Raw genomic sequence first — 11,983 nt, 5'->3', positions numbered from 1 at the left:
TTGACCAGTGCTCCGGTGACTGCCGAGAAACCAAGAAGCCCCCAACCCCGTCGGTACGCGCTAGCGAGCTGAGTCGTATGGGCTTGCTCGCGTCCACCGCCGTGCAGGTCACTAGCGCACCTCAGCCCACCAAGATCTGGGTTTCCTCGTCCAGGCGGGTGGAGACGGGCCCAGGAAGATGAGGAATTGAGATTGGTTCGCAGATCAGCAGGTGACTAGTCACCTGGCCCAGCGACATCTCCCTTTGGGCACCTGAGGACTCAAGCCTGCGTGGAAGCCCGTCTACCCGTCTTCCCACGGCCGGCCGGTGAACCTTCGGCGCATCGTGCCACTTTGGACGAGGCCCAGGAGCAGGGAGCTGGTGTGCGGGAGATTTCCAGGGCCACGGGTAGCCTGGAGATCGTGGCCGTCCCGGCCTCCAAGCTAGTTTGACCGTTTGCTGGGGTTCAAGACACCGTCGACGCAGGCTAAAACTGACTGCCGTCCATCGTCACGGCCCCATGGCTTGCTGTGGTTACTGTAGTCTCGCACGTTCCTGGATGCAAGTGACATTCTAGCGACTCATCAGCCTTCTGGTTCCAGTCTCTGTCCGTGCTGTGAATTTGCCGCTACTGCTCGCAAAACCACGCTAGCAAGACTTCCCACGGGCCTCTGATTGGCCCTTTCTCAGCACTTCCTGGTTGTTTCCTGGCCTCATCCTTGCTCTGCTTGGCCCACTCTCGCGCGAAATTGGGAGGGTGGGTGTCATCCGGCTTGTTGAGCATCCGGAATGCCGGTACTCGTCGTTTGGCGTTGGCGTTGGCGCTTTAATTGCTGTGCGATTACCCTCCTGGACCTGGATAGTCCTCATCGTAGTCTCGTAAGCCTGCAGACACGCCCGACTATGAGGATCGCGATGGCTTGAGATCGTCTTCAACCTACCGTGACGAGATCCGGGGTACTAACTCTTCATTTCATTTCATTTTTGTTATCTCGTCGTAGGGCGGATCCGACAAATTGGGAGAGCCTATCACCGTCAGTAATCATAAAAGCTGCCCTCCGGAGGAGTGTACCTAGTCGCGGCCACCAGCCACTCCCCTTTTCTCTGCCCTCTGTGCTTCGTACCTAGTCTTGAATCCGACTCACCTTGAATCCCCTCCCATCTCGATCACCAATTTGTCATCACCTGCGTCAGCCATCTGAATAGATCCACCATGCAGCATCTGCTTCTTTATCACTCAAGGAAATGCCTGTCTGCAGCCATCGGCGAAATGGGATGCCCTGTGTCATCAATGGCGAAGGTGACTGGAAACCCCAATTCCACTGGTCAAGTAAGGGGGTTATTTGAGACTTCCTGAACCCGACCCTTCTAGACCCTTTGGCTGCGTCATGGAGGAGCTATCGTGGGCCTCTCAGTCAGATTTGGGGGCGAGTATTGCCCAACGACCTTTGAGCATCTTGACCAGGGCGCCTGGTCATGATTGGAGCGACCCATGGTCACCGCCGGGACTGGCGAACTTCCTTTTCTGGGCCAATATTTGACCATACTCCTTCGGCTTCTGGCCCTCTCGCCTTTCTTGCGTTTCTCATCGGTGGCGCGTGGTTCGCGGTCGTCGCTAGGTCGTGCCGACCAGAGTGGCGGAACGACACTAGTCAAGGTTTGTCTTGAGTTGATATGTAGAGATGCCTCCTCGCCGGGCAGATTCTCTCTTTCAAGGATGTGTGGGGGATTTGGGGGCTGGAGTCCATCCTTCCCCCTACACTCACACCCGTACTTAGGGCTTTTATGGCGCGTTTTGGCCTCTTGTGGTTAGCCGAAGGGGCTGAACCACCGAGCGGACCCAGCACAGTGGGTTCTTCCAATATGCCCCGAGAACCTCAAGCTTGTGGTTGAACGGAGATCAGATGCTGAACCGTACTGAATCATTTCATATCATGTAGATTGACCCGCAGATACCATGATGTGCGCAATCGAGATGTTGGGTAGAGGCATTGATGGTCTGCCTGGGAACTGATTGGGCTTAAGGGACCAACTCTGCCCTGCCCTTCTCGTTGCCCGCAGACAGGGAATGGTCACGCATCGACCACTTCTCCCTATCTGGATGGTAGCTGTCTGCCTTGTGACAACGCATTTCTTCGCTTGTCCAAGGAAGGGTTCCGCTCTCAACCCGCAATTGCATGTCGTTCATCAAGGTCAAGGGAAATGAAATGCGCGGCGACGTGTTGAGTCGGTACTTTGGGCATCCCCAATGTCCGGTGGGTTTGCTCCTACCACAGTGTGTCTCTCACTGTGACTTTGATTGCCCCTACCCCAGCAGGCCTGGACAACCATCCCCTGCAGGATTAGCAGGGTGAAATGATGCCCTTCCCCGACAGTCCGTGCCCTTCTATGTATGCGGCCCCATGACTCTATGTCCAGGGGTGCCCATATCCCGCAGTCGGCGGATCCCATTACCAGACTTGAGCAAAGAGCATCTCGGCGGTTGGGCCACTGTGCTGCGAGGCGGTCAAGGTAAAGAGAGCCAGGAGAAGGCTGCATGAAAGTGGAGGTATGATATAATGGGAAATCCAACGTCAAATTGATGAGGGAAGGCTCTAGAAGTGCTCATGCCTTTGTGGCATTGATTGGGGTGCCCCTTTTCAGGTTATTTTGTCCGAGACACATGAATGAAACTCGCCTGGGCTGGTCTTTCAGACCGGATGACATCCCCGAGTAGTATCCTCGCACCTGCTGCATTGTCCCAGGAGAGGGGATGAAGGGACCACGGAGATCTAGGCGCGTTCAAGATGGCGACTATGCGGCTGCAGAAACCCACCTCCTTAGCGTTGAAGGAGACTGGCTCGTCGCAGTGGCCTTGATTGCAGAAGACCCATGAGCGAGTCAGGGCATGCCTGTCTGTAAACGATGGAGTCAATGCTCCGTGGAGCCTGAGGTTGAGATAGACAACATTGCGTGACAGGGAACTGGGCCGTCCTCCACAGGCTGTTGACCAAAGCTTGCGGGCTAAAACGCGCCACCGGGGGCTCCCCTCCCAGTATCCTCATTGGCATCGTCAGGGTTAGACCTTTCCCGGATGGAGGTTGCGTCGGTACTTTGTTCCTGTGCGAGCATGGCCTGCTTCGGCATCAGTCCTAAGGATTGGTTGATGGACGGCACATTGCTTGAGGGTGATAGGCGGGTGCAGCGGATTACTCGGGCGGGAATGGGGTTTCATGGAGAGCGAAGAGGGTGCCCTGCATGGCAGCCAAGAAGGAAAAGAGAACCCATGCCATCCACCTGGTAGACGCACCGACAAATCATCTTGGCCGACTGTGGGTGGTTGAAGTTCGTCGTGTGTGGCACAGCACAGCGTTGCAGGAGGATTGACGTCCATGGATGATTGCTGCAAAGTTGTGCGCACTGGGCCCGCCTCTCGACGCCGACCAACGGAGCAGGCCTGTCGGCGGCTGTGAGTGACCTTTGATGACCCGACCGCAGTGGATGTTGCATCGAGAGTCGCATTTTCGCGAAATGTTGAACAAGGCCAAAGCCACTGGACCCCCGAGGGGCTAGAATCGGCATGGACGCGCATCAGTGGATACTCCACGTGAGCTCTAATCTCGACTGGCTTGCAGACTCGAGGAGCACAGAAGTCAAGTCCAACACGTGGAGCCGTCTGGAGAGGTTCCATTCGATTGTGCAACAGGGAACTGCATTGCGGTCTGTCACGTTGACTGGGGTCAAGGACTGAGGTGATGCGGTGGGCGAGGGAAAAAACCGAGGTTGGTCTGGTGACCTGTGGGCGAGTGATACCCTCCACGTCTCCAGCCAAGGACAGTGTCGATGAGTGACGACCTCTTTCTTTTACCCCCTGCCTCCCTGACCGTATTCTGCTGCCCTGGCTTGCCGCCCAATCCGTGCCGTTGGGCGAGCACCCGCCCGGGATTGGTGCGCCGCGGGAACGCCTGCATATGGTCAGACGCCGTGTCGATGCGTCGCTGCGTCGAGGCGTCGCTGTGGTGGTGCGGTAAACGAAGTGAAATTGATTTGCCACGGTGCAAGTCACGGACATGGTCCCAACCCTTGAAGTCTAGCGAGCCCCAGATGGCACTTGTCGTCGATGCGTTGGTCGTAGGCAAAACGGGGTAGTCGAGGTACCTAGCGAGCCCACCAACGAGATGGGCCGGCTGTGCCTCTTTGGGGCATTGAAGCTTTTTAGTTCATCCCGGAGTTTCGGTTCGCTTGAGATCTTGTTTGCGCCTAAAACTCCATGACAGATCATTCGACCAGGACGGCGTCAAGCGTGCCAGGGTGCTGGAAACATCTGAACGGAACACGTCCATAGAGGCCAGGAAGCTTTCCAGGCCGCTGCGGGCGAGCTTAGCAAGCAAATTGCTATTCCTGCAAGCCATTGATTGATGCGCTGGCAATTGTGAGTGCTGAGAAAATAGTAAGGGAGAAAAAGAAAAGCCTAGACCGAGAAAAAAAACACACGAAGACGTCCGCTCTGATGCATCACGGATGGGCCGAGACCTGATGGTGTGGAGGATGAGTGTGTTTGGTTGGTCTGAGAGGTTCCTTCGCGATGCGACGAGGTGTAACCGCAATGGGGCTCCTTCCCTTCCATAGACGTTCTTGATTCAGGTAGGTAGGCAACTAGGGAAGGAGCCCCCATCCGCAATGTCTAAGGCATAGCCTAAAATGTGCGTCAAAAATAAACGTTGAAGAACAAAACTGAGTAACTCGACGTGGCTACGCCCAGTGTTGATCTGGATTCGGACTTTCACATTGCGGCAGCTAGTTCACGGTTTCCCAGCAAGACACAACGCGCGCTACTAACGGCGCTTCTCTTGCATCTAGCCAAGGTGGATAGCTAGCAGGGTCTTCAACTTGTTGCCGCATTGAGTTGGATGAGGGCGGGAAGAGAAAAAAAAAAACTCTCCAGGTATGAGTGCAATATGTGATGTGGCCTCTTTTCCCAAATCTTGATCCTGACAGTCGTCGTATTCTGTTCTGCACCCTCTTCGTCGGCGCCCGTGTGCACCGTCACGCCTGTGATTGTGATATCTCGCCGACGGCAGCCTATCATATGGGCATCTGGTTGAAGGCCAGGGAAGCACAGTGCCCTGGGTTCTAGCTAACTCCCACCAGCACGGACATGGCACAACTCGTTAATTAGAGACGAGACCAAACGGATACTGGTCCGGCGGTGCAGTTTCCGCGCACAATCCAGCGCTCCAGCGCCTGTCGACCTCGTCTGGGCGACGGCCACATCTAGGGCTGAGTTGGGACCACAACCAGACCCCCCAAACTAACGTTGAAGATCCAGCACTGGAGATCTAGCCCGGTGGACGGCGCCAACCCCGAGAAGCCTGGGATATGCACGTCAACGCTCCTCTATACCAAACCACCGACATATCGCAAGAGCCAGTTCAGGCACAGACTGGCGTGGTTCCGCAGCAACGACGTTCGTTACACAGTCGTGTCGCGGAGAATATTCTCATCCTCATCGAGCCTGGTTCACGCGCGACTGCGACTAGCGCCTCGCGGGAACCACAACACCGGGCTCTCACACACCCTCACAGTCTCGCCGCCACGTTCCGAAGCCTCGACATACCTGGCCCAGGTCTCGGTATCCTGACTGAGTCAGTATTGGTCACAAGGGGACTCTCGCAATCTCTCTCGCCCAGCGGCGAGCTTTGCGTCCGCGGCAATCCGGGCACCCGAGGCCCAGTCTCTGGTGACGGAGTACCCCCCATTGGCATACGCTGGCAAGAAGGATAATCGGCACTCTAACCCCTCTTTGGGGACTTGGAGCCAAGCCCCGAGCTGCATTCTACCAGGCATCCTGGACGCCTCCACGACGGTGGGCCCAGCCACAATTGCGTCTGATTCGGCTTGGTCCTGGAAAAGGCCGCAGATCGACTGTCGCAGTTCGGGGACGCCATTCACGCACTGTGTGCAGTGGAGGAGGAGTCGCTCCCGCCGTGGGCATTCCGTGGCCCTGCACCCTCACATCTCGTTCGCCGCTTAACTGGGGCCTCCACCCAAGCCCTCAGCTCAGACATCGCCGCTGGCTGTTCGCAGGTCGGCGAGTGGGAGAGGGGGAAAAAGGACAGGGCCTGGCGACCACCCCCCGGTCAACCCTGCCACCCCCCATTTCGAATCCAGCGCGCTGGCTTCGTGATGGTTGGTGGTGGTGGTGCCGCTGCTTGTACACTCTGAACCGCTGTGGCATCAGAGACATTCATCGCATCCAGAGAATCAACGATACTCGCCGAGACGGGGTGCCCGACGCAAGAAACAAAGCAAAAGCTGGGACCGCACACGTACTCGTTACATCAGTTGTCGCCAGTGGACTGACACTCTCTCAATCGCCACCTTTCCAGCCCTCAGGAGTGTCCCCTCCGCCACAGTTTCTAGTCGTGGTGAACCTGGTCAGTCAGGGGAGTTGGGAGCTGGGAACTGGGAACTGGGAACTGGGGACTGGGAGTGAGGATTGAGGAGGACCAGAAGGTTGGCAGGGGGCAGGGTTCTCTTTCGTCTGCTCCTTCACACTCGTCGTCAATTTCTGCTAGCCAGAAAAGCGCAGTCACCAGCCCGCGACCCTCCTTGGTTTTTTTCCCACCTCCACTCTTTCACCTTGCCTCCTCGCCGCCTTCTCCGTTCTCTCGTCTCTTCGCACACCCCCATCCGGGCGCCTTCTCCTCGCGTATCCGTAATTGCTCGCACTCGCCGCCGCCGCTTTCGCTCAAGGCACGAGTCAGCGGCTGATCCGGCACCGGTCGACTTACGTGGGGTACACTCGGCAGAGGGATCTACCTCGACCCAGACGCAGCGGAGTCTAGTCTGCGCAACTTGGACCTGTGAACTAATTCCACTATCTGCCTGCGCTACGACGGAAATCCCCCGACTCTTGCACGCCCCCTCGGCCTCGTCCAACACCATCCCACCGCTTCGATAAGCGCAGACTCCCACTGCTCCCACTGCTCGCCGTCCACAGAGCTGGTACCGCCCACCTGGAAGTCGCCATCTTCCAGCCAAGGGGAATTTGCCAGAGTTCGTTGCCTCACCGGGGTTCGCTGATTCTGGGCCTCGCGCTGCTGCAGTCGACGCAGACAAGGACCAGCCGCCTGCCACTCGGTCCCACCTCGCATCGAGAGCTGGGTCGCGCCAAGTTGCGGAGCTCGTCCTGTCCATCACTCCGTCATTCATTTTGTCAAGGGCCCTATAAAATTCTTCGGTCCCGCACCTGCGCTCGTCGTCCCGACAGAAGCTTTCGGGCAGACACACACGCCCCCCCTGCACTGCCTTGAGTCGCTCAGAACAGACAAGAGTCAGGTTCGTCGCCAGATACACTTTAGCACCCCCTTACCCATCTCGGCATCAGGCGCTAGACTCTGTTGGACTTGGATTCAGTCCACACACCAGGCCGATTCAATATCGCACTATATTAGTGCGCGCTCCCCAAGCTGTACCATCGACTTTAGCCCCTCGACATTTTGTGATCGTGGACGAGCGCGACCATCCTTGCCTAGCCCCTCCTTCCCCCCAGCACGATCCGCGCCCAAGACCTGAGTCTAGCCTCTCGCATCACACACTTAACCATAAACCTACCCTTGGCCTCACGAAAGGCGCTACTACTGCCGCCGCCAACATATACCGCCGCGCCGCCGCGAGTCTCTTTGCAAGCGCTCAGCCATCACCTTTCTTTCCCCTGTTACCGGACAAACACCAACCTGACGCGGGCCTGGAAGCTAAACCTGGCCGGCCATCGCCCTATCATCCGTCCCGTGGAGCTGTAGCATGTTCCTGGTGCCAACACAACAACCTCACAACTTTGTTGATAACCACGCCTCTCTTCACTCCTCCAACGCTCGACTTGGCTCCGAGGCGACCCTAGACACGCTCCTCAGCTCCCCAAGCTCTATGGACCGCAGTGCACCGGAGTACTCGCAGTCAGGTTTGCCCTCGCCCTATCCAAGCAACTTCGGCGACAGCAATTCTGAAGAGTCGACCGCAGATCACGCGTCTGCTGCGCAATACCCGGTCAAGCAGGAAGTCAACTACTCAACGTCGGCCACTCCTACTTCCGAGTACGGCGTCTACCCTCAGTCCGCGCGATCAGGATCTTTCCCAGAGCACATCCAGCGTTCATACCATCCAGCCAGCAGCACCAGCAGCGGCGGTATGGCGCAACAACAGAACAGTCCGTCTATGCCCCAGCAGGATGGGCGAAACCATCAAGCCCACCCGGTCAAGTCTGACAACGATGTACCTATAGATCCGTCCATCGCCGCGCCGAGTCCGACTTATCCCTACGGGCAGCACTCACCTTACGCGCCCAACCCAGACATGTCGCATAGCTACTCTCATCCCAGCGGTGGCATGTACGCCCAGCCGCGACCAGACTGGGGAGGTTACGGACAGCACGGAGGTGCGCCGTTGACTCCCGGCCACCCTGTGTACGCCCAGTCGCCTGCCTCGGCCCCTCCTCAACAAAGACCCAACCAGGTATGTGGAAGAATGGCAAATAAACTGGCCATGAACATCGCGCATTAGACAGTTGGACGCGACCCGTCTGGTACGCGTCTCTGAGATGAACCTCGCCGGTTGTCGACGCCAATCGATTTCACTGGCAATGGCCATGAAGAGATTGAGTGCTGGGGATCACAACAACTCTAGTCGCGTCTGATGGTCAATCAATTTTGTCGATCAGGCAAGCTAACCTAGTTTTTCTTTAGGTGTACTCATTTGTCCCAATTCCTGGCGCACAACAGCACAAGCGACCTCGACGACGATATGAGGAAATTGAGCGAATGTACAAGTGTGGATGGAATGGTTGCGAGAAGGCCTATGGCACTCTTAACCACCTCAACGCCCATGTCACCATGCAGTCTCATGGACAGAAGCGAACCCCTGAGGGTAAGTTACTAATGGGCCGAATTAGTATTTCCTCGTTGACTGACATATGATTTCCCCACAGAGTTTAAGGAGATCCGCAAGGAGTGGAAACAGCGAAAGAAGGAGGAGGAAGCCCAGCGCAAGGCTGAGGAAGAGCGCCAACGCCAGGCTGCTCAGGCGGCCGCTGCCCAGAACGGCGGCGACCCTCAGGCCGGCCCCGATGGAGCTCCCGCCTCTAGCTATCCCGGATCGCGACCAGTTCAGCTGCCTCCTATCGGTTACCAACCCGCACAGTACCCTCCCCCTCCTTCGGCGGGAGTTCCCCAGCAGTCTTTGCCAGACTACAACAACCATATGTACCCCAATTACCAGCCCCACTCGCCTTATGCTCAACCCAGCCAGGGAATCTACAGCCAATGTAAGTTGAACTCATGGAGGTGATCAGAATGAGAACGGAGTAAATTGACTGACTGGTTGCAGCGAATGGCGCCCAGCCTCCTAGCCACTAATTCCGGCGGGGAAACATGGATTTACGGACCCTAGAGTAGGAAAGTCACCAAAAGTCAGAATGGAAAAGGAAAACCCGCTGTACTATATCGGACTCCCACTGCACTCACATGCCGTCCGTCCACATTCTCATGGCTCGATTACGCATTTTCTCGATAAGGGGCATCTGCAACGACAGCCTCAGGTGGTGTGGATACCATTCCTCCACTTCAACGCTTGTCTTGATCGGCCATGAGAATTACTCGTCCTGGCACTAGTCATTGACGTGAAGGCACGCGAGTCTGGGTTTCTTCTTTCACCTTTTTATTTTCTAGTTGGACCACGACCCGCCTGAACGTCTCTTTTGTGGTTCTGTCATTTCAGTTTTTTTCTCGGAGTTTCCGCATACATGCATTCATGAGGGGCTGTGGGGGTATCTTCATTTAACGCGATGAGCATAGGTGGCCGGTCTAGGGCGGTATAGCGCTGGCGAGACTTCCAGAGCTGCATTTTGGGCGGCCGCTTTGATGAACTGCGAAAGCGTGTTTCTATCAGGCAGCACCCATAAACAGCATCGGTACTCAGAAATGATGTCCTGATGGAAGTGGTTTGACGACTTTACTTTTTTATTATTTTTTTTGTTTTGATTTTGGTCACGTTCGTATCTGAGTTTATACCGGCGGAAGGGAAATGGATATGAGGAGCGAAGGGCAGGGAGGATGTGTCAGTCTTCAATGGTTGGCGACTGTGTATGATGAGACCAGTCGAAGGCGTGGGAGGTGGATAGAGATCTGCTCATGCATTTTGATGATTTGGGGAGAGAAGATTGTGCATGACGTTGACGTGCGTGTCCGTCCGTACTTAGAGAAGTCGATACAAGAAGGACAATGACAAAGAGAATTGTTTCGGCCAGATTTTGAGACGCTCAACCCAGTGACTATGACACATACTTTGAAGCTGAATAATTGGGATCGTTATTCTGCGAATGGCAGAACTAGAGTGAAATGATGAAGGGCGACAGAGTCTTGCGGCAGGAGGAACAGGGAGTTGGTGATAATAACAAGACGGGAGAGTGTTGGGCATCAACTGGCACAATGGAATACAAGGCTACGTTTGGGTCGGTACGTCTCATGAGGGAGCACCACCAAGCAACAATAATGATGGTCGTTAGACGAAGAAGGTAGGCTAGAAATGGCAAAGGCATGCAGACGCTTTTTGACGTGCAGGAAACAGACATGACCCATCATAGCTAATACAACACATGGCTTGGCATGACATGGCATGACATGACATGATACATGGATCTCTCTGTACTACATACTGTATGGGGACTAGACGGCTCTAAACTACGACCCCGGATGTATCTGTATCCATGATGCGGGTTTAAGACATGGCGACCTTGATCTGAGGATCAGGTGGCGCTGAGCCTTAGACAGAGAAGGAAGAGGTTGCTGTTGTGCGACCACGCTAGGGCGGTTATGATTCGGCCATGTACGAATAGGAAATGTGTCTGACGGGTTTTCGGTGTTGGGGTGAAAAGCGTGGGAATGGCGGGCAGGGGGTGGGTTGCAAGTCACACATGGTTCGACCCAGAAACTGAGACAGATAGACACGTCCGGATGGATATTGAGAAATGGATTGCGGATATATCGGGAGGCTGAGAGTTGGCGGACGGTGAACCGAGGTTTAGTGGGATCAGATATAGACATAGAAGATGGGCATATATCCGGATTCGGGAATCGAGGACTGGGGAATGCCGGTTTAGGGAAGGGCCTGTGCCGCACCAGGGCCAGCACTCGGACAAGCAACATGCAAACGAATGCATCAAGGGATGCTTTGGCATCTGGCATTAGTACACAGTAGAGACAGGGGCAGGGAGACGATCGGGGTGTGTGTGCGACTGACAAGTGAAGCCTGGGGCAGACGTGGCAGCGGGCGGTCCCACGTGGAGACGGACGACGGGGCGATGGCGCACACATATTACATACAGCATACAGCGCAAGTAGTACGTCCAAAGCGCCCCCAAGAACCGGCCTTGCAGGCGAGCTAATGCCTCTGTCGCTCTCTGTACGGGGGCCAACCTGGAGGGGGCGTGTACTGCGTAGGGCTAGGCAAACGGGGGGCAGTACTTTGGTAGAAACGGGAGGGAAAACAAGTGTGTGTGACGCCGTTGCGAATGGACAAGGGGGGTGCCCGGCCGTGAGGCGGAGCCGCGCAGCGCTAGGAGAATTTAACCGCTAAGAGACACATGCACGTTTGCAGTGCGGCGCAGATACAGATACATTCGACACTACACATGGGTTGATGGGCTATCGCTGTGGCGCGCATCATGATGAGGTAGGTAGTTTTACAGGGGAAAGAAACTAACTAGACGAGCGAGTGGCGAGTTGCCCAAAGAAGCAATAGTTTACGGCCCGCCGTTTTCGCTCCCGATTCCGTCGCCTTGCCGCGATTCACTGTTGCAAGACAGCCTGACACCGAGATGGATGACGCCAGGCGGCGCTGCACTGTACCGCACTTAGTCTCGGCACGCCCAAGGCTGAGCCGCTGCGTCGGTTTCGGTGTGGGTGGTGAGACTCTACGGTTGACAAGATAACACCCAAGCCACGGAGTACGTGTAGCACAGAGCGGCTA

At 55.9% G+C, this 11,983-nt stretch overlaps 4 protein-coding genes across 4 annotated transcripts; 2 read left to right on the top strand and 2 right to left on the bottom strand.

Moving 5' to 3' along the window:
* Window positions 1-2,778: 2,778 nt before the first annotated feature.
* Window positions 2,779-4,213, bottom strand: BGZ61DRAFT_113949 (uncharacterized protein). Its single transcript, XM_046236972.1, has one exon. The coding sequence runs from the start codon at window positions 4,029-4,031 to the stop codon at window positions 3,039-3,041; it is 993 nt and encodes a 330-aa protein (XP_046098748.1). The 5' UTR covers window positions 4,032-4,213; the 3' UTR covers window positions 2,779-3,038.
* A 1,125-nt stretch (window positions 4,214-5,338) lies between these two features.
* Window positions 5,339-6,462, top strand: BGZ61DRAFT_557338 (uncharacterized protein; the record flags this gene model as incomplete). Its single annotated transcript, XM_046255683.1, has 2 exons — window positions 5,339-5,707; window positions 5,803-6,462. The coding sequence occupies 2 exons, from the start codon at window positions 5,339-5,341 to the stop codon at window positions 6,460-6,462; spliced, it is 1,029 nt and encodes a 342-aa protein (XP_046098747.1).
* BGZ61DRAFT_113935 (uncharacterized protein) lies at window positions 6,366-7,620 on the bottom strand. The gene has a single exon (XM_046236971.1). It carries the CDS (start codon window positions 7,172-7,174, stop codon window positions 6,524-6,526), a length of 651 nt encoding a protein of 216 aa, XP_046098746.1. The 5' UTR covers window positions 7,175-7,620; the 3' UTR covers window positions 6,366-6,523.
* A 145-nt stretch (window positions 7,621-7,765) lies between these two features.
* Window positions 7,766-9,304, top strand: BGZ61DRAFT_363592 (uncharacterized protein; the record flags this gene model as incomplete). The annotated part of the gene is made up of 3 exons (XM_046241450.1): window positions 7,766-8,473; window positions 8,704-8,884; window positions 8,946-9,304. 3 exons carry the CDS (start codon window positions 7,766-7,768, stop codon window positions 9,302-9,304), a joined length of 1,248 nt encoding a protein of 415 aa, XP_046098745.1.
* Window positions 9,305-11,983: the final 2,679 nt, after the last annotated feature.

Source organism: Ilyonectria robusta, assembly GCF_021365365.1.
Source record: "Ilyonectria robusta strain PMI_751 chromosome Unknown BGZ61scaffold_24, whole genome shotgun sequence".
Classification (NCBI taxonomy): domain Eukaryota; kingdom Fungi; phylum Ascomycota; class Sordariomycetes; order Hypocreales; family Nectriaceae; genus Ilyonectria; species Ilyonectria robusta.
The sequence above is the reverse complement of the archived record's forward strand: the minus strand, read 5'-3'. Positions and strand labels throughout refer to the sequence as shown.

Bases quoted from the DNA above. Each gene is read 5' to 3' on its own strand.
- BGZ61DRAFT_113949 (XM_046236972.1), bottom strand. From the start codon at position 4,031: ATGTCCGTGACTTGCACCGTGGCAAATCAATTTCACTTCGTTTACCGC.
- BGZ61DRAFT_113935 (XM_046236971.1), bottom strand. From the start codon at position 7,174: ATGAATGACGGAGTGATGGACAGGACGAGCTCCGCAACTTGGCGCGAC.